The following is a 23,168-nucleotide window of genomic DNA, read 5'->3' on the forward strand; positions in this document are numbered from 1 at the left end:
TTTTCATATTTCCACCTGTTTTTCTCTTTGTCATGGATCCGATTGGATCCCTTCCAGCATGCCCCGCAGCTGTCCTGTCCTTATGCGTAAGCACGGAACCCAAAAATCCATAGACCATATTGCATTGCTAAGGACAAGCTCTTATCAGAAGAGATGTTATTCTTTAGTACATATGTGATTACTAAGATGCAATAGGTGACGGGATGTACAATGCAAGGTTAGTACATCCCGCTTTATACAGTATATGACTATAAAAAAAGTGCACAAATTGTATATAGATTTTTTTATTTAAATTTAACCTGGATGTAGGTTTTCTTTAAAGTGAGAACATAACTGCTGTGTGTGTAGCACAAGGAGAGAATGTCACAGTCAAGCAAATCATTTTCCAAGCAATTTCAATTGTTTTGCACATTCACTTCAAACAACTGTATTCAACAAAACTTTATTTTTACCAAAAGTGTCATTTATTGTTATCAATTATAAAACGGACAAGCTTTATCTTGTAATCTTTGCATTTCTCATTTCTTTTCCCTTCCCTTCTCTGTCACAGGGGTTGAAAAGTTAATCTACCATCTGAATAAGCACAACATCCCGATAGCTGTTGCCACCAGCTCAGCCAGAGTGACATTTGAAATGAAAACAAGTAGGCACAAAGAATTCTTCAATTTATTCCATCATATTGTGCTCGGAGATGACCCAGATGTGAAAAATGGCAAACCTCAGCCTGATATTTTTCTTGTATGTGCAAAGAGGTTTAACCCCCCTCCGAGTACTGGAAAGGTAAGTGTGAAAATCTGTATTACAAACACCATAGTGTAGTGCTAGATGGCAAAATTGCATAAAAAGTACTTAAGTTGCTCTTTTTAGATTTATTTTGCAGTGAAAGGAATGTTACACGATTTTTGTTATTATAGGTTCCATGACAATTCAGAGAGAAAAAAAATATGGCATTTTAGACATATTTATTTAAATCACATAATATACAATATCTACTTGGCTTTGATATAGTTTAGAGGCTGATTCAGACCTGTTCGCACAGCTCCTAATTTGTCCCCCGTCCCCGATGTTGGGGGTCTGCACATGTGCATACTCGCTCAAGCACATGCGCTAAACCCTGAAGCGAATGCCTTTGTCAAGCAGAATGCCTTTGTTCGCAGAATGATTGACAGCCACTGGGGACCACCCAGCGTTTCATGGGCATGCCCACAAAAACTGGTGGCCGCACCCATAGAAATGCTTGGCGTACCCTTGTGAACGCACACATGCCATCCCTGCTCAGGATGTGTGGGTGATGTCACATGACATCAGCGCCCGCACCCAAATCGGCCATCACCGTACAGTATAAAAGTAATTCCAGGCTTACTTTTATCTACTTTTATCTGAGCGACCATCAAATGATTTTTCCTTTGTGCGGCCGCATGTGGGTGGATGTGTAAGCATACAAGTCCACTTGCATCATGTTGCGAGGATTTTGGTTGGCGGGGGGGGGCTTGCATTCGGAGGATGGGGTGGTGTTTACCTGCTCTCTAGGCCACGAATGTACGCATCTGTGAGCAGGTCGGAATCGGACTCTTAAACCTAGTTAGGATTAAATGTAAAATCTATATGTATGTATATGTATGTATCTATAAAATATTTTGAACACATTTATTACCTTATAGTACCTCCTATTAGCATTCCACTCACATAACTACAGAATAATCACATGCTTTTCTGGACATAATATTCATAAGAAGGGTTAAATGGCCACTAACACCATTCTTTAAATTGTATTTTGCTTTAAAGTGCTCGGTAATGTTAAGATGCATTATGTTTGACTTAGAACCTAAATATAAGTTTATTTATGTAATTCTTATAATTCCATCTCATTGCTAAACTGGCATGCAAAGGTTATTCCCAAAGTCAAACTGTCAGATTGAATAAGGCCATTACACTTTTTAGAACAATTGAGAAAGTTTCTACAATGGGAATCGTACAATATATGCCTCATAGGCTGCACTATAGTTTATTAGCCAAGATGTCTATTATTTGTAGGTTAGTGCATTTTTTTTACACAAAGCAGCTGAAGTTGAAGAAGCTTCAGGCGGCTCAGCATTTGTCATCTCAGTCAAACTGTTAAGTAAACAATAAGATGCACATGATAGGAGAGCTCACTTGTAAAATAGATGGGTACTTATGTAATATCTGGGCTCCCGTTTTTCTTATGAGACCGCGGCCCCTCGCGGGGCTCGCTGCGCTCGCCACGCTTCGGGCACGGTGGCTCGCTGCGCTCGCCACACTATATAAAATCAACTCCATGCGTAGTTGGATAGTAGGGGTATGAAAAAATGGGGTGCATTTAACATGGGAGCCCAGATAATACATAAGTACCAATAGATGCTCTACACTTCATTTTCTTTTATGCATTTCGAAAGCAAATTGTTTTTGTAGAATTTTACATTTCCATGCAATTTACTGTGGACAGTTGAGTGGCTTAATTGAAGGAAAAGCTCTATTACCAGGTGAAGTTAATGTTTTTTCCACTGGTGATTGGGATTTTTTTCCCCCTTGCCCTGTAAATGTAAAAGAGACCTGGGGACACAGGAACTGGTGACTCTAGTATGTCAAATTTTTTTTTCTTGGCAGTTGAGTAACACTCAGCTGCCTCAATGAATATTTAATGCCACAATGAGTGGCTCATATATTCATTTATGTTTTTACTTTTCTGGTGTTTTTTTTTTCTTTCTTCTATTATACTGTATGGTATATATTTCTTCACATTACTGGTGATATAGTTAAATTTGAAAGTTCGGTTTAAGTACGATGGTGCAAAATTGACTACTATTCGGAGGTTACCCGGTTATCAGATATCTAAGTGACCCGTGTGATATGTCATGATATCTGGCACAACTACATTGTTGGGGACACTAAAATTCTATCCAAGGATACAGCCACTGACTTTAGCATGCCAGGAAAATGCTACAGTTACGCAACTCTTTTCTGTAATGCTCTCCTTCCCTATTGCCAAATAGGGAAGGAGAGTCACTGACCCAATGTCAGCAGCCAATGTCACAGCACTAGATCTGCACATGCCTGATCCCAAAAACGTTAAAGTTTGTATGAACATCAAATAAATGTCCACCTATAAATCAGATCCGTATTTTAAAAAGTCAGCTGAAGCTTTAATAAAAAACAATTTACATAAATACCTCAATAATTGTAGTAGTATTAACCATTTCAGTACGTAGCTGTGAGAGATCCTCAAAATATCCAAATCTAAATCATTTTTGAATCTAAAACTGCCAGTGTCTGTTCTTTTTTTTTTTTTAGGTGCAATATTTAAATGAACTTCAATTAATTGACTTGGCTGTATTTGTATTTATTTATACTAAAAGAACAGTTGCTGTCAGCGACACTGGCATTTTCATATGTTGAGGATCTCTCACAGCAATGGGATAAGCATGTCAAATGTGCTTACTTTTTTTTACATATCAACTGCATTGGTGCTGTTCTATCTTATGAAAGGACACCTCTTAGTAAATGTTACATGTACATATGTTTTATTTAACCATAATAGTTGTCATTTAATTTTTCTGTTTTAGTCTTACCAAAAGGGCCATTTACTTATTATAGGGATGTGTGATGTACAGTGTTTGAAGGCTTACCTTCTACAACTGTTGTAATTGAGCAGGTTTTCTTGTGCAGGGTGACTCTTAAAAACACGCTTGTTTTATAATCACCCTACATATGGGCATAACATCTAAGAACAGCAGACAGATTGATAAGACTTTCGGGCACTTGCCCTTATCCAAGATGGCCACCGTGACGATGTGCGTCACGACCGGAAAAAGGGTTAAATACCCAGGACTAATTCACTGCCAACATCACTCCCTGAAGAAGACCCAGACGGGTCGCAACGCGTTGGAGGACATTCCCTCTTCACTACACGTTCATCACAAGTCTCCTCCCTTTCGGGAGTAGAGCGCACGGCAGAAGCCGGGACCGCAGACTTGGGTGCAGGGAGACCGCGTCATCCGCGTCATCCACACCCGGAAGTCGAGCCCCGTGCTGAGTTCGTGGAGCCCGGCAGGACGTGCGGACACGGCGCCGTCCTGAGCCGCAGCAGGATCGCGGATATAGAAGGAAGGAGCGAGGATTGGACTTACCAGCAACCACAGGTTAGAGGTGCACTGCGGGCGGTACGGGACGCCAGCCCCCCGCACCACCGGCCTGTGACGTTATCCCCCCACCTTGCCTATCTGACTTTCCCCACCATTGACATTGTTACCATCTGGGCACATCCTGCATACGGTGGCCAGCACTTGCTGCCACCCAGGTGCAGTGCACTTGCGCCCCTGACTTTTGTTCCACTGTTCTCTGGCACCATGTACCATCTGCTAGCCTAATACATTAGGCGAGCCACCCGTTGCTGCCACCCTAGTGCATAACTTTGCACCCCTGAGAGCTGTGGGACATTAACATCATCTCAGAGTGCTGTAACAGCACCCCCCCCCATCACCACTTGTGCTTATTACTGCACCCATATTGTTAATTTTAATAAATCTGTTTTCTATCATCATAACCTTCTCATATTCATTGATTGCCACCACACACACCCTTAGCGCCACCTCAAAAAAAACCCTATCCACAATTTCTATTACTACAGGGGGCCAGACCCCCCCCTGTTTCTTGAGGTACAGCAGCTTGGGTTTGTGTAACACACCAGTAAGTTCCCTGGGACCAGCGCCAACCAATAGCACACCTGTCCATTTACCTTTTGGGTCACGGTCAGGCAGCTCTTCCTATGGGAATCTTAGACATACGCATAGGCAGGGAAAACCGAGCCACACAGATATTTGATGATCTAGACATCACCACCACACTGCAGGAGGATGGGAAAAAATTCTGTGATACCTTCCTCTTGTTAGAAAAATTAGTGACAAAAGAAACCAAAGTTTGGTGGGATGTCACCACTTTACAATGGTATATAGACCATAACTTAGTACCCAAAGGACTAAAGATTAAGAAATCACCGACACACCACTTAGAAGACAGTAGATTCATGTCACAATGGAACGCTATCACCCATGACTGTTCATTGAAATTGACACAATTGATAGTAGACACGCAACAAATTGAACTCAAAAACCTAGAGAAGGACATTGACACACTCAATAAACAACTAGACAGTTTCAGAGACCAATCAGAGTTTCAACAACTAGAGAGCCTTTCCCAACAGAGATTACTGAGAAACGAACAGACAATCATAAACACAAAGAGGGACAAAATCATTAGAGACAAGACAGGAGGAAAAAAGCAGCATAGACTAAAAAGACTGAGGGAGAGGCACATAGGTAAGGGAGGGCTGACAGACCTCAAACCACAGACACCCACCAATAGGAAACCCACAAAAAAGAAAAATACTCCGATCTATAAACGCCTTAACCTCACATATCAGCAATACATGACTAAACTGCACTCCACGAAGAACACACCAATAATTAACCCAGCAACCGCCTGTAGAATAGAGACAGACAACATTGACCTCGACATTAGTGCATCGAGTAACGACACATGTGATACTTCTTTTTCCACCTACAGTATTACAGACGAAGCACCACAAACTTACGAAACTCTTGCAAGACAATCTTTGGAAAGAGGCACCACGCTCCCATTTGTGACAGTAAGACCAACTCCCACTACACACGAAGTCCCAATTAGCGACATTGACACAATCGAGACACAATGTGTAGATCAGTCTTTTTTAGAACCACCAGCAGGAGCCGGGCCCTGCGAAACAACCCGGGTACACCTGACAGACACAATGACGACAACAGAGACACTAGGGTCCAACAAAAACAAAAGGAAACTCACAACACTAGAAGAGGATGTAGAGGAGGAAGGAACAGACACAAAAAGAAACAAGACACAGACCACTCCCAGGGACCACAAACCAAAAATACAGACAGTACTGGGATTTTCAACATTAGCAACCTCACACTCGAGGAAAGACATATAACCCTTCTCAACAAGGGTTTAAAATTCGCACCAACAGCACGACTAGACAAATTCCAGACATACATCGATTTACACAAATTCACTAGAAAACTAGCCCTTGCCAAATACCACCACAAACCCCCACCGCAATACCCCAAAAAGGACACAACAGACACATACAGACACTCAGAACTAAGACCAGCTTCTAAATTTTATCCACAACACATGAGAGGACATCTGGTCGACACATTCGAAACATTGGTAACACACGATTTGGAAAACCTCAACATTAAAACACAAAAGAGACACCTGAACCTCACCAAACGTGAATTAGAAACTATGAAAGAACTCAGGGACAATAAAGATATTACTATAAAACCGGCAGACAAGGGGGGAGGGATTGTTATTTTGAACACACATGACTACACAAAAGAAGCTTTAAGGATCCTTTCAGACACCGAAACATACAAATCCCTCACAAAGAATCCAACAGACACATTTCAGCATGACTTAAGAACTCTGCTGCAAGAGGGTAGAGAGAAAGGCATATTGAATGAAAAGGAACACACCTTCCTTGACAACACCAACCCAGTTATCCCCGTCTTTTACTATCTTCCAAAAGTGCACAAAAACGCAGAACACCCACCAGGCCGTCCCATAGTATCCGGTATACACTCACTCACATCCAACTTATCTCAGTATATAGACAGATTTCTACAACCATACGTAAACACACAGAAATCATACATAAGAGACACAACAGACATCATCAGAACACTACAGGACATAGATTGGCAAGACTCATTTTGGATCTGCACCAGTGACATCACCTCTCTATACTCAGTGATCGACCACAGTCAAGGAATAGAAGCCACCAGACATTACTTAGAACAAGACACAACACTACCCAAGGATCAGACACAATTCATTTTAGACTGCATAACACATATCCTGGAACACAACTATCTATGGTTCAATGACACATATTACAAACAGATCAAAGGGACCGCTATGGGCACCAGATTCGCCCCCAGCTACGCCAATCTGTTCATGAGCTGCTGGGAAGACCGCCACATCTGGACAGATGGCGGGCTGGAGGAGAATCTGGTGCTCTGGCGAAGATATATAGATGATATCATTTTCATTTGGAGGGGGACAGAGAGTAGCTTGAAAACATTCCTGGAACACATAAACCATAACCAAAACAATCTCATTTTCACTACGGATTACAGTAAAACTCAGGTCCATTTCCTAGACATAACCATATTCATAAAAGACAATAAAATCAATACCAAGATATACCAGAAGCCTGTAGATGTGAATAGCTACATCATTTCCACCAGCGGACATCATCCCAACTGGCTATCAGGCATCCCTTTCAGCCAATTCCAAAGGGCAAGACGCAATTGCACAAACATCAAAGATTTCCAAACACAATCAGATATACTTAGCACACAATTCAGGGATAAAGGGTATGACAGTGACAAAATACAAGAAGCATACAAGAAAGCCGAGACACTAGACAGGGATACCTTGCTCACATACAAAAATAAAGATAAAAACAACGAAGACCAATTCAAACTGACGTTCATCACCAAGTACAACACCGACAATAGATTATTCTACAACATCATGAAAAAGCACTGGCACATACTTCTAGAAGATGAGACACTAGGAGATATCCTACCTGACAAACCTAAGATGATATATAGAAAATCATCCGACCTCAAAAGAACACTGACTAAAAACCATATTAAAAACCAAGAGAGACAAACCAAAAATAAAGGCTTCTACCACTGTGGGAGATGCAAACTATGCAAATTAGGACACATGACTACAACCAAAAAGATTGAGACTTTTGAATCAACAGTGACAAAAGACGAGTTTAAGATCACAGAACACATCACCTGTGACCACATGGGGGTAATATATCTGGCTACCTGCCCATGTGGCCTACAGTATGTAGGTAGGACGACAAGAAAATTAAAAATCCGAACCGCAGAACATGTGAGGAACATCACAAAAGGAGTAGAAATACATAGCCTTTCAAAGCACTTCAAAGAGATCCACAATAGTAACCCCGTAGGATTAAAGATCGTGGGAATAAAATTGGTATCTAAAAACTGGAGAGGGGGCGACTATATCAAAACCATAAACACAGAAGAGCTTAAATGGATCTTTACATTAAGGACCATGATACCAAGAGGGCTTAATGCCGATAACGAAATAAGATCAATAAGCCACTACTGATCATTTTACCATGACATACTAATCCGGAGGTTCCCGGCGGGTATATTCTGGCCCCCTGTCACCCCCGGTCTTAAAAGCAATACCTGGTCCACCTCCCCACCCCCTAAGCCCAGGACAACCTATGGTGCACTGACTCTCACGTACAGGCATTAAAGACCCTCTTAGGAGGCCATCAATACTGATGCCGCATATAAACTTTTATGCAAAATCCTGAAACACTATTATAATTAAGCGCTTTTCACCCCAATTGACCATTATGTGACTTTATGGTATACTACACGCTTGTTTTATAATCACCCTACATATGGGCATAACATCTAAGAACAGCAGACAGATTGATAAGACTTTCGGGCACTTGCCCTTATCCAAGATGGCCACCGTGACGATGTGCGTCACGACCGGAAAAAGGGTTAAATACCCAGGACTAATTCACTGCCAACATCACTCCCTGAAGAAGACCCAGACGGGTCGCAACGCGTTGGAGGACATTCCCTCTTCACTACACGTTCATCACAAGTCTCCTCCCTTTCGGGAGTAGAGCGCACGGCAGAAGCCGGGACCGCAGACTTGGGTGCAGGGAGACCGCGTCATCCGCGTCATCCACACCCGGAAGTCGAGCCCCGTGCTGAGTTCGTGGAGCCCGGCAGGACGTGCGGACACGGCGCCGTCCTGAGCCGCAGCAGGATCGCGGATATAGAAGGAAGGAGCGAGGATTGGACTTACCAGCAACCACAGGTTAGAGGTGCACTGCAGGCGGTACGGGACGCCAGCCCCCCGCACCACCGGCCTGTGACGTTATCCCCCCACCTTGCCTATCTGACTTTCCCCACCATTGACATTGTTACCATCTGGGCACATCCTGCATACGGTGGCCAGCACTTGCTGCCACCCAGGTGCAGTGCACTTGCGCCCCTGACTTTTGTTCCACTGTTCTCTGGCACCATGTACCATCTGCTAGCCTAATACATTAGGCGAGCCACCCGTTGCTGCCACCCTAGTGCATAACTTTGCACCCCTGAGAGCTGTGGGACATTAACATCATCTCAGAGTGCTGTAACAGCACCCCCCCCCCCATCACCACTTGTGCTTATTACTGCACCCATATTGTTAATTTTAATAAATCTGTTTTCTATCATCATAACCTTCTCATATTCATTGATTGCCACCACACACACCCTTAGCGCCACCTCAAAAAAAACCCTATCCACAATTTCTATTACTACAGGGGGCCAGACCCCCCCCTGTTTCTTGAGGTACAGCAGCTTGGGTTTGTGTAACACACCAGTAAGTTCCCTGGGACCAGCGCCAACCAATAGCACACCTGTCCTTAAAAACAAACAAGCCCATTAACATGCCCTTGATGTCACATAGCATTATATGATGTCAATAAGAGATTTAGGAGCAGCAACACTTACTTACATTCAATTAGCGTTTGATCCATTCTGACATTCATTTGTCGGTATGGATCAGACACTACCTATTCAAATCAACGTCCTAATCCAAATGTCTGATGGCTGCTGATTGCTGCTCACCCGGCCGACGCCAAGACCGAGTGAGTGACAGTGTGAGGTGGCTGGGAGCTGCTGCTGCTCACCCGGCACCATCCTCCATGCCTCCATCTGACATTATTTCAAGTCAGATTAAGATTGCCTTAAACAGGGCCAAAACCTGTTAGATTTGGCTGCATTTCTGTAAAAAGCAAGTGGTTCCGCATCTATTCCGCCAATCCACCTGGTTTCCAACCCCTTCAGAACATTCCGACTTGTCAAAAATAAAATACTTTATTGAGTAGGTCTGAACCCCTTTCAAGTCGGAAACTGCCATCTTTCCGACAAGAGAACAGTTCCTACAGGAAATGAATATACCCAATAGACTAAACGTTTATGGCACTGTGCAATAAGTACATGTACTGTAGGCTGCTATTGTTGTAGTAATAATAATAATATTTAGTAGTAATAGTAGTAGCATCATCAGTATATTTATATGGAAAAACAAAGTGTATGCTGTACAAGCGTTTTTTATTTTTTGCATTGGCGTTATATAGTGGTGTTGGCGTTGGTATAATAGGTGCAGGGTGAGCACATGGAAACTTGGGCACAGTGGCCATTTTGCTAGAGTTTTACACACGCTCTGGAAACAAGGTGCAGAAGCACCAGGTTTCCAGAGACCCATGAGAGGCTTGTGAATGGATTTGCACTGAAATGCCAATCCAGCTAATTTTCACAAGCCATGCTAAGCAATGTGCAGGCTTGGCAGGGCGGGATTTCACTCTGGCAGGGAGGCATATATTGTACCTGATTGCAGGGCTCTGCAAATTAGAAGCCTGGTCTGAATAATCCCCTAAAACAGGAAAGAGAGATCTATAGTAGCCAAGGGTCTAGTTTACCATTTTTTGTAAAGAATGCAACTTTTAATATTCACCAAGAAACTGTTTTTAAGGTTTATAAATCTTAGATGTATAACTTAAAATTTGCATGTTCACATATTCTGATCTATATATTGCATTTCATGTTGATAAGGAGTATTCCGAATAAAAAAGGGATCTTTTTGTGCTTACTAGCAATACAGCTTTTAGCTAAATTTTAATAATTTTGATAAATAAATTAGTTTGTAAATTATTGTTAACAGATACATATATACCGATATAAGCATTTGGTGTGATCTGCATCAACTGTTTTGGAAGTAATAGTCTAAGGGATTACATGTAAAGATTTACATAAGTAATCCACAGGTACAGTACAGAGACCATGTTAAAGGAGTCATTTAAAGAGTAGATTGGATTCTTGTGCTTTTTTTTAGATGTGTCCAGCTAAATTTAATTAATCCTAACTAACTAAATACAAACTTAGGGCCTATTCCTGTACTGATCGGAATGAGGCAAATTTGGCTGTTTGGGGGTCTATGCATGTGCAAGCGTGTATTTGCGCATATGCAGACACCAACAACAATCTGCACGCTCGCCGGCCCATCCATTGTGGATTTGGAGGGCCGGGCCTGGTGACGTTGGTGGACCATGGGAACGCCCAGCGTTTGATTGGCATCTTCAAGAAAATGCTGTGCATTCCTATGGGTAATCAGATGGGCCGATGGCTGCTGGGGGCGGACAGCTGACATCACAGGATGTCAGCCGCTTGCCCTGTCTTTGTCATAGTGCACAAGTCAGTGCACTATGACAAAGACAGGGCAAGCGGCTGACATCCCAAGATCCCTATTTGCAAAGGCAGGAAAAAGTATTCGATAGTCGGTGAGGCATGGGAGGGGATGTGTTCTCGTACACATTCCCATAACATGGTACCGAGGGGATTCGCTGGTGGAGGAGTCAGGTATTTGGCAGGGCAGCATCTCATCTTTTGTGTTGTTATATTTGGCATGATTTTAATGTTTATTATTGAAGAGAGTTTTAGCAGGCCAGCATTCTTTGCTTTCTGACAATACCAAATTACACTTCGCGATCGGAGGTTGTATGTAAACAAACTTTGTTTGTTGCCAATATTACTTCAGAAATGGTTTTCACAGTGTTCTATTGTTTTTAAAATTAAGTGAAGATCATGAAATTTTACATACGAGCGTGCATTTGTTTTTGTTTTGATTTAGAAATGTGATAGCAGTTGTGCAATTTTCTATTTTGTTCCACAAATTATCTTCCTTAATATATTATTGTTCTTTTCTGGTATGCATGAAGTTGAATTAATAAAATGCCACCAAAGAAAAGAGCTAGATATGGTGGAAATAAAAACCATTCCACAAGGACTAAAATGTTAGCATCAAGTAAACAATCTTCTCGGACAGTAGAATCTCAAGAACAAAGATTTAGAAGACTGGAACTTGATCACACAGCTCATGCTGTTGCCAGTGCTGTAGAATATGAGGAAGAGAGAAATGCAAGACGGGAACTTATTCGCACAGCTCATGCTGTTGCCAGTGCTGTAGAATCCAAGGAAGAGAGAAATGCAAGATGGGAACGTAACCGCACAACTCATGCTGTTGCCAGAGCTTCTGGATCTATACTGTGTGTTTAATATTTAAATAGATTTTTGTAAACAAACCTTCTTAAAATTGTGGCCAACACCGGGTGCTCCAGCTAGAACTATATAATAATATATAATAATAAGTGATTCATTTTCATGGGCTAGGCCTTCTTCCATTCCATTACTAAATGTGACTACATCTCTAAGAACATCTTTGGCAATGCTTGTTTGCAAAGGCTTCTGGAGATCAGTGGTCTCAGATGGTTTTGGGGTATGTAACTCCACAAATCCTACCTTTCCTACATCTGAACATTATCTAAAAGCCAACTCTGCATTTTTTAAATTATGCAACTTCACCCAATTATATGCATTGCCTACTCTGGAAGATGAATGAATTTTGTGGACTTCCCTCCTAGCAGAATAGACCAGCCATCCAGATCCTGCCCAATTTCTAAGTAAAGTGGGAGGACCAGGGGCATTATAATAATTTTCTGTATTGAGGTTCTTTCAATTGCTGCATATTGTGCTATTGTGCAAGGTCATAATGATGTGATTAAAGTAACCATGTCCCTTGATCCTCAAACTTCAACGATAATCAGAAATCTATTTATCAAAGGTATTCATCAATATATTTTTTTTAAAGTGTGGTGATTCATCAAACATAACAGCTAGAGGTGACCACTGACTGGCTTTCATGGCATTGGCCATCAAGGGGGCTCACATGTGGAAGCAAGATATCACATATTTATCACATATTTATCAAGTATAGCAGGGATAAATTTGCTTTTAACTGTCCACACATGCATTTACCATCTCATGATGGGGAAGTCATGATGAGTCAAGGAACAATAATTGTTTTTATTAGTTTAAAGCATGATCTGTTCTTTAAACGTATTAAAATTTAACTTTTTTATTTAAAAAAAAAATTATATTTTTTTATTGGATATGTACTGGACTCATTAGTGATGTGGTGTACCCTGTATCTCTCATGGACAAAAAGGACCTTGACTGGCTGGCAGCGAGCGAAGTCTGTTTCCACAGCTGTCGGTCAGTATCACTGGGGAACTGAGCATCACTCAATAAGCCCTGCATTGTATTTTTTATAAACTGCCAGAAAATCCTTCTTTTTGGACCATATTCATAAATACAGTAAGCCCCTTAATATACTGCCAGTTACTATTGAATCCTGCAATGTTAATAAATGTAATCTCATACTAAGCCATGGCACATTAAAGAAACACAATGACTTTGAAATTATTTTCACAAAGAAGAATTATGTTAACAACTCTCTCATACTATTAATGACTCCTCACATTTACTGCGATTTACCAATTTAATCAAACATTTCTAGACAATAGCAAACAAACTTTGGATCTCTTATCTCTGCTCGGGTTTGTAACCCTAAATACATTTTAATAAATTTAAATTGAAAACATCCAAAATCAAAAACCAACATAGACAGTGAATATTACTGCCAAGACTTTGCCTTCTACTTCAAAGAGACTATTGATTATCTCATGAATGCAATGGTATACCGTTTCTTGGCAAACAACCTGTCCACTTCATTCTCAGCAACTTCTATCATTGTTTTGGTCATCTAATTCAACAAATAAATGTAATTATGTAGTTACTACTTACAGATGTGTTTTACTTTCATATAGCCTCCTTTATTTGTCCATTGAATTGTTTTTTCACAATTGGAATGAATATGACACACAATCAACGTCTGCTGATTAAAATGATATGTCATGACCATATTCTCTGTGTCACTGCATCTGTATCTGCTACATTGCTACATTACAGTTTGCCTGAAAAACACTATAAAAGATCCCATTGTATGCAGATACAGCCGCAGTCGCACACAGAAAATAGACATGCCAGATATTTTAATTGGCAGAAGCTTTTCCCATTTTGAGAATAACATTCTTTTTTAAAATAAGAAGTCGCACGTAACATGGAGTTTACACATTATATATACCTCGACTTGTAGGGCACAGAGGAGAGATATATGTGGACACATAGGTATCTTCCTACTCTTCTAAATAATTCAATTGATTACATGTCTCCTATGCTCATCCCAGATTTGAGTACAGTATGTAATTTATTTCGCTCTATACTTGTTTCTTTCTATCATTATTCAAGCATGTATCATGTAGTATGAAAAAAAAAGCTCAACCAAGGTATCTCTTATTACAATTAAACAGAAACAAGAAGGGATGGAGTGGTGCACTATCAATAGCAGCTGGCACTGGGTTGTCAGGCCCCAAAAAAGTATGGAAATCTAAACAAAGGTGTGCCAGCGCTAGCTGTTCTAATCATGTAAACAAGACGGCTGTCATAAAATAATTATTTATGAATTATTGATATCACGATAAGAAACATATATCACAAAGCATATAAAAATAAGTGTAGATAAAAAATTGAGCAATGGTATAAAATAGACTCTGGGATGTGTGGGAAATTAGGTCTAGGACTCCATCAAGATTACTTTTTAGTTGGAGAAGTGTGATTTTATATTACCTTTTTGTCTGCTGGAAGAATTGGTATGTCCAGAGAATGGCGACCCCAAATGTCCCTCTGCCCTATAATTTCAAGAGCTCAAGCCTCCCTATTTGGCATGTGGTCTCCTTTAATTGCTGGATTAGGAATAATGCAGATATCCCAATTTGGAAAGTCCAGAGGAGTTACCGTTCGTCAGTGGGAGAATGGACTGGTCACGCTGGATGGATTGATGGGAGTCCAAACCGATTATTAGCAGCTCAACGCATTTTCCCGGATAGTCTGTGTCCGGCTTCCTCATGAGAAACAGACTATCTGGGTGAACGGCACCCCACCACCCCCGGTGGGGTATGTACAGCAATTACTGGGTGGCCATGGATGTTTAAGAAGACAGTGCAGAAGATACTGCTGGCACAAGCGATAGCCGAGGATGGACAGATCGAGACACGGCTTCAGCATCAAGACTGGCAACCACGCCCAACATATTTTGTCACAGGGGACTTTGTCAGGAGGTGTCTCCTGATGATATCTCCTGATGAAATCCAGTCAGGGAATTGCTGTATATCCACTTTGGTGATACATGCTGATGCTTGCTGTTTTAAACCGCTGTGTATGTTAGCTTTTATTACTAGTAAAGTACATTTATCTATATGCTCATTGTGCACTTCTCCTATTTCTCTCTCTCTCTCTTTCTCTCTCTCTCTCTCTCTCTCTCTCTCTCTCTCTCTCTCTCTCTCTCTCTCTCTCTCTCTATATATATATATATATATATATATATATATATAGAACTTTGTAATCCTGGCACTCACTGCATACAGGGGCATAGGGTCTGGTGCCTTCCGTAGGGTCCTCCGGGCAAACAGCCTGGGAGAATCCAGCAATAGCTTGTCGGTGCGGCGGCACTCAGTCACAATAGAAACTTGACTCACAGCCTGTTAGACGCCAACGTTTCAATATTTATTCATATTTTCGTCAGGGCAGCCCTGACGAAAATATGAATAAATATTGAAACGTTGGCGTCTAACAGGCTGTGAGTCAAGTTTCTATTGTGACTGAGTGCCGCCGCACCGACAAGCTATATATATATATATATATATATATATATATAGTTTTCACGAGCGGCACTCGGCTGTAATAATTTGTCAGAGAAGCAGATATGCAGTCAACGTTTCAAGACCTTTATTTCATAGCCTCGTCATCAGGACATGATGTCCTGATGACGAGGCCATGAAATAAAGGTCTCGAAATGTTGACTGCATATCTGCTTCTCTGAGAAATTATTACAGCCGACTGCCGCCCGTGAAAACCTATCTCCATATCGGGACTCCACGCCAGGAGTATCCAGGAAAGGCACTGGGCAAGCTGCTATTATTGAGGAGTACGGTACTTGTGTAGTTTCACGGCCAATCTGCCAGACTCTGTGTTTACTGTGCGCGTGCCACTCTAGCTAGCGCTGGGCAGCAGCAGTGCACCCAACGCTGACAGGTCACTGTGGTACTTGTAGTTCCATAGTGAAATAGGCAGTCCTGCGCACCGCTGACAACCTGGCAATTTAGACGCTAAAGTGTCTAAATCCAGACTCCCTGAACTGGACACCCCGGCAATTTAGAGGTCTAGATTTAGACGTCTAAAACCAGACTCCCTGCAACCTGCTAAGATGGGGGCATCTAAATTTAGATGGTAAAGCGTCTAAATTTAGTAGGGTCTAGGGATACACTATTAAACCTGTTCACAATGACACTAGTCAAACATAACAGCTGTCGACCTTGTTAATTCCACTATCCACGCCAACCCGAAGCGTGGCGAGCGCAGCAAGCCCGCGAGCCCGCGCAGCAAGTCCTACGACCTTTTCATACCCCCACTATCCACGTCAGCGTGGAGTTGATTTTATAAAGTGTGGCGAGCGCAGCGAGCCACCGAGCCCGAAGCGTGGCGAGCGGACGCGGATACCTTCACAGGTATCCGCGTCCCCTCGCGGGCTTCACAGGTATCCGCGTCCCCTCGCGGGCTTTACAGGTATCCGCGTCCCCTCGCAGGGCACGCTGCGTTTGCCACGCTTCGGGCTCGGTGGCTCGCTGCGCTCACCACACTTTATAAAATCAACTCCACGCCGACGTGGATAGTGGGGGTATGAAAAGGTCGTAGGAGCGTACCGCCGCCCCTCGTGGGCTCGCTGCGCTCGCCACTCTTTGGGTTGGCCTGGATAGTGAAATTAACAAGGTCGACAGCTGTTACGTCGACTAGTGTCATTGTGAACAGGTTTAATAGTGTACCCCTAGACCCTACTAAATTTAGACGCTTTACCGTCTAAATTTAGATGCCCCTATCTTAGCGGTTTGCAGGGAGTCTGGATTTAGACGTCTAAATCTAGACTTCTAAATAGCCGGAGGAGTCTAAATTGCCGGGTTGTCAGCGGTGCGCAGGACTGCCTATTTCACTGTGGAACTACAAGTACCACAGTGACCTGTCAGTGCTGGGTGCACTGCTGCTGCCCAGCGCTATGCTGATAACGTAGCTTGCATAAGGAAAGCAGCCACGCGCTGCGCTGAGAACAGCTAGAGCGGCACGCGCACAGTAAACAGAGAGTCTGGCAGACTGCCAAGTTTCAAAGTTTCACTGTGCGCGCGGTGGCGCCGTGAAACTACACAAGTACCAGGAGTGCTACCCCGCATGTGTATGTATGTATGTGTAAGTATATATATATATATATATATATATATATATATATATATATTATACAGTATATATGAAAGTTCTTCATTGGAAGGATTCCTTAGCTCTAATTTATGAACATGCTTTGGCTTCATGAGCTGCAGTAGACTTGTGCTAAGTAGTCTGGAAAAGGATAAATGAGGTCAAACTGCATCCTACCTACCATATCACCAGAACATCCTGTCAAAGATTTATAAAGTGCAGACTTGCAAACCGACATTTAATCAATCCACAATTTAATTGATGTAGCATATAACTGTTCTGTTTAACAAGAGATATAAACATTGCAGTAAACAGCCCTTTATATTCATATCTGGAGTTTCTACTTATGTCAATTAATAAATAGTTTTGCTTTTTTTGATCAACAGTAAACGATAAATAAATAATAGTTTCACAATTATAGCTATCTACTACAAATATGCTGTTAATTCTAAAGTTCCAGTGGCAGAACTAGAAATATTGCACTCACCTGCCAAAATCATTTCTGGCCCTCCCAGACGAAGTCCCACAGTGATGTAACATGTTGGGTGTTGCCTCGGACAAGCAATGCTATACGCAGACGTCCTGGCCCACTGAACATTCAGTGGTATTGTAAGGCTAGTCCCAGTCTCTATCCCCGGCTTGTTGTTTTGTCGTGGACGCTTATTTTACCAGTGACAAGCAGTGTGCTGTTAATGTATGTGAGCTTTATACTTAAGTAAAATTACTTTTAAACATTTACTTATTTTGATCAGTTACTAGTGTGATGGGACCCTCATGATTTATGCGGCTCCCCATACATAGTCATCTCCTATTATGTAGCAGCTGATGCTTAGTTTCCAACTTGATTCTGTTTGGCACATAACATTACTTTACTGTGATCTTGTGATCTTTATTCTGCAGTTCTCCTAATATGCTTTTTTGATTGCCATATACTACGTTGGCAAGCTGTGTCAGACCCGTTTTCATTATTATTGTTGCTTGGATCACCTTGGTACATGCATCCTAGCCATTCCCCACGTGCCAGAGCAGCAAGCGCCTCGGTAACGGGAAGTGAATGATATCATAGACCTGCAGCCAGGAGGGAGATGCTGATTTCTCGAGCACTTGGTTTTGTCACTTTCTATATATGTAAATATTGTACAAATTGTTTTTTTCATGTCTTGAGAAAGGGCATAACAGCCTGAAACGTTGACATTTAACCTTGTCATGTTGTATTGATATAGAATACATGTTAGTTCCATATATATATATATATATATATATATATATATATATATATATATATATATATATATATATATATATATATATATATATATATAAAATATAAAATATAAAATAAATAATAATTAAAAAATATATATATAAATAAAAATAATAATAATAATAAATTTATTATTATTATTATTTTTATTTATATATATTTTTTAATTATTATTTAATATTTTTATATTTATTTATCTATTTTTATATTTATAATTAATTATACTAATAATGGTAGTTTTTTTATGGGTTGGGATGATTTTTTCATTATAATGATATAATGGTACCATTTAAAATTAATTGTCTTGTTATTATATGTTTATATGTCGTTATGTGATTAAAACTGATGGCTGGAGCTAGAATGGCATTGAATAAATATGGCTGTTTATATTGAGGCTTGGCTCCGAGGGTTTACAAAGAAAGAGGCTTGGAATACACCTATCTTTGGTATATAAATGCGGCACACAGAATGAGTGCTGATTATAGGGTAACACGATATCCAAAATGAGGCTTGGAATAAAAAAGTTTTGTCACTTTCAAATAGATCGTGAATAAAAATGGCCGCCGTTCTACATACAAATGGCTTGGGAAGTCAAAACGAGGCGTGGAACGCAAATCAAAGATGGCCGCGAGAGATTATAAATATGTGCAGCTCAGAATGAGGCTTGGAGCGCACATCAGGAAGTACGGCGCTAATGAGCAGCGCGAAAATTGCGGCTATAAAACTCGCCTGTATATGTATACACAGTTCAACTGAGGAAGCCGATGATGTGGTCTACATAGGTGGAGAAACGCGTTTTGAACTGTGTCTTTTTTCTCCAGATTACTGCTGATCTAAAAAAGTCCGCTGGCTAAGAGTCTATATGGTGGCTTGCTGGAGTCCTATTGGTGCAGGAGTACCTTCAACAAAAGCATTATCCAGAGCGCAACTCTGGTAAGAAAGGGAAACTGCTATCCTGATATTCACCACCATTTATTTGGATTACAAATATGCAACCAAGGACTATCCACCAAGAGCGGGACTGGTAACTATAAGGTGGCATTATTCCACTATACCTATGTTAAAGGTGTTATAATAGCCATTTCTAGCCTCACAGCCTCAGCAATTCAAAAATGACTTTTAAGTGTTATTCGTTGTAAGTCTTGTCTGTCTTGTGTATATTCATGTAAAAAGTGCACTTTCATGTATTTAAATTTGTTCTATGTATTTTTTATAAATAAAATATAAATTTATATTGTCATATTGGTATTTGTGTGATTGAGCATAGCAGCGCCCCTTAAACAGACTCTGTGGCTGGTTGCCACCTAGACTGTTACACTCCGATTGTTTGCAATTCAGAGGTACACACCCTCTTAATTGGGGCTGCAGCATTGCCCAATCAATTAGATAACTTTGCTTCTACCTGGGTTATTGTACAAATTGTTATAAATCTGATTATTTTGGTGGAGTGCATTTAGTATCCAGCGCTTTTGGGTGACTATTGTCACATTTTTCTGGTTATCCAAAAACAGTCTGATTTTGGTAAAAAATAAATAAAGTTTATTTTTCAAATAAGCCAGCAGGTCAGAAGGTTAACACATCACCAAACTCCGACGTTTCGGTCCGTGAACAATGGACCTTTATCAAGGAGCCTAGTAAAGTACAGAAAACACTGTAAACAGCAAACAGAGCCTATACATGTTCAAGTACTTCAAAGTGATGCAGACATTATATACAGGTAAACTTACGTTTCAGGTGAGTCATAAGAAAAGCAACAAAGACATACGTGTGCTGCATGCAAACCAGCATGGAGCAGTAGGTGGTAGTACACTGAGTGATGTTAACCTGGTTTAAATAGCCCCCAGTAGGAAGTGAGTCAGTGCTGAGACCCGCCAATAGCATTTGGTGACGTCATATCCTGTGTGACGTGACCAGGAAGAGGACGTCTGGGTTGGACCGCACTAGGAGCGCACGCCGCTACCGGATATCCGGTCACCGAAAGTGACGATGCCGCTGGTTGGAACGCACTACGATGTGTGCGTTCCAAGTGTCAATAGGGGATGAGCTAGCGCCTGTGATGCGCATAGCACATCGCAAGAGCGCGATATGGAGGGGAACAAGAGGGAAAAGGTCAGGTGCTGGGAGCCCGGTCACCGGACGTGACGTCGGCGCCTGTGTGGAACGCAACACAGGAGTGTGTGCGTTCCATAGGAGTGGCGCGGAACTGACGTCAGCGCCTGAATGGAACGCAACGCAGGAATGTGTGCGTTCCATGGACATGGCGCGGACATGAGCAGATAGCTGGGTAACCTATGTATTGAGAAGGCTAGCAAAAATAGTGACAGCGTTGGCAGAATCAGCAGGTGGTAGGCCAGGTGAGGGGAGAGAAGTCATCCAGCGTCACCTGGCTACACCTATAGGCTGGTATCACTCCGGTGGGACAAACCAGGTTCAGCAAAGTGTTAGCATAGTGTTTAGCGTTGAATAGTGTCATGTAAAGCTACGTGGTCACCTCCTACCAACACCAATGCGCATTGGACAGTGCCTGTGTCTCTGTCTTAGAGAAACCACTTTTCTATGAATTGGAGTTCTGAGTACACTCTGCACCCATTCACAGGACACCCCACCGCTGGCTTATTTCTTCTACAGTGAGAGTGCGGTCTACACCCTAACATTATATATATATGCCCTTGAGGAAGGAGGAGGACCTCCGAAACAGCTGTCGGGCAGATAGGGCCACGGGGTTAAGCTTATGTTGCTGTGAAGCTCCCCTTGAATGGATAAGTACTCCTGATATTTTTTGCTTGATGCTTGGAAAATATTTATGGCTCTTCATGGAAACTAACTAAAAGTTTTTTTTTTGGCTCAAAATGGTGGTGTGCTGGTTCTTATGTTCTAATACCAGAAATGGATTGGATCTCTGAATATATATATATATATATATATATTATATATATATATATATATATATATATCTTAGCATTCCAGTGGCACTCACAGACTTTATCACCAAAAACTCAGACCACTCGTCATGAATTCAAACAGCATTTCAATGTATTAACATTGTCATCAGGCTTACAAAATCAGAATGAAACATACCTTAAATAGAGACATCACCTATAGTGATTACAATAGTACAATAGTGACAGCGCACATATCAATGTTGCATAGCAACTTCAACACCACAACAATAATAAGATATATACATTACATTAATCAACAGTTACTTCACATGAAAAATGCATATACAAAATTGCACACAAATATTTAATGCTACAAAAAATAACTAAGGCCAATTTGATCATTTAAGCCCAATGGAGCTAGTCTTTGTAAGTGAGAAATCCATTGGCTTTCTTTTCTCAAAAATACTGAAGCCCGATCAGTAAAATAAAGGTCAATGAATGATTCCTTTCTACAAAACGTCTGGCGACCGGCTGTTCGCTACCTCCTGTCTCCAGAGCAATTTTGATTGCTGACATGTGGGCTGCCATATGCTCACGGAATGTCCGTTCCGTTTTGCCTACATATGACAGCCCACCAGGACAGACATTTTATAAGTTAAATGATACCTTATATCAAAAGATTTGCCAGACAGAGGATGCATGAAAGTATTTCCCTTAATCAAAAAAACACACGTCATGCAGCCATAGCCAAAACAGCGATTTTTAGGTTGTAAAAATTTTTTAGGTTTATCACTTGACGCTGCTATATCCGTATGGATTAAGTAATTCCTTAGGTTTCTACGGCGTCAATAACAAGGTAAAAATATGGTATTTTCCAATTCCAATGACTTAGCAGAACTAATAAGCGGCCAATATTTGTTTGCCACACAATTAATGGCCTTACTTCTAGGATTATACATGGTCACCCAGGGGAATAAACTGTTATCTTTTTGTGGAGATGGTTTTTTTGTTAGCAATGTATTTCTTTCTAGCTTCAATACTTTATTTTTACCTTCTAACAATAACTTACGGGGATAACCATGTTCCACAAATTTCTCCAACATATTGTCAATCTGGATAATAGCCTTCTCAGAACTGTTAATATGCCAAACCCCTGAGTATGGAAGTCCCGCTTTTAGTGGTGTGGGATGAAAACTAGTGTATAACAACAGATTGTTGCGATCAGTTTCTTTGGAAAACAATGAGGTTGACACAGAGTTGACATTCTTCACAATCTTCACATCCAAATATGATACCTCTTGTTTGCTCATATTGAATGTGAATTTGATTGAGCTATTACCAGAGTTATGGTTTCTATTAGGTCTGTAAAAGACTCTTTGGAACCCCTCCACATGATCAGGAGATCATCTATAAACCTTGTATAAAAACATATTTTAGACACTATGTTGGGATCAGAAAAAAATATAGACTCCTATCATAAACATGAAAATGTTTGCATACAATGGGGCCACTGGGGACCCCATCGCACAACCACTGATCTGTAAGAAAAAATCGTTCTGATAGACAAAATAATTATTTTGTAAAATCATGTCTAATAACTGCAGAATTAGCTCCAAATTTGGTCCTGTATATAAT

At 41.1% G+C, this 23,168-nt stretch overlaps 1 protein-coding gene across 1 annotated transcript in view; it reads left to right on the forward strand.

Moving 5' to 3' along the window:
- PUDP (pseudouridine 5'-phosphatase) overlaps positions 1–23,168 on the forward strand; it is a 247,647-nt gene that overhangs the window by 113,186 nt on the left and 111,293 nt on the right. The window contains exon 3 of the mRNA XM_083171017.1: positions 551–780. Coding sequence (XP_083027143.1) covers positions 551–780 — 230 coding nt within the window. The remainder of the gene's footprint in view (positions 1–550; positions 781–23,168) is intronic.

Source organism: Crinia signifera, chromosome 2 (genome assembly GCF_055691185.1).
Source record: "Crinia signifera chromosome 2, ASM5569118v1, whole genome shotgun sequence".
NCBI classification, from domain to species: Eukaryota; Metazoa; Chordata; class Amphibia; order Anura; family Myobatrachidae; genus Crinia; species Crinia signifera.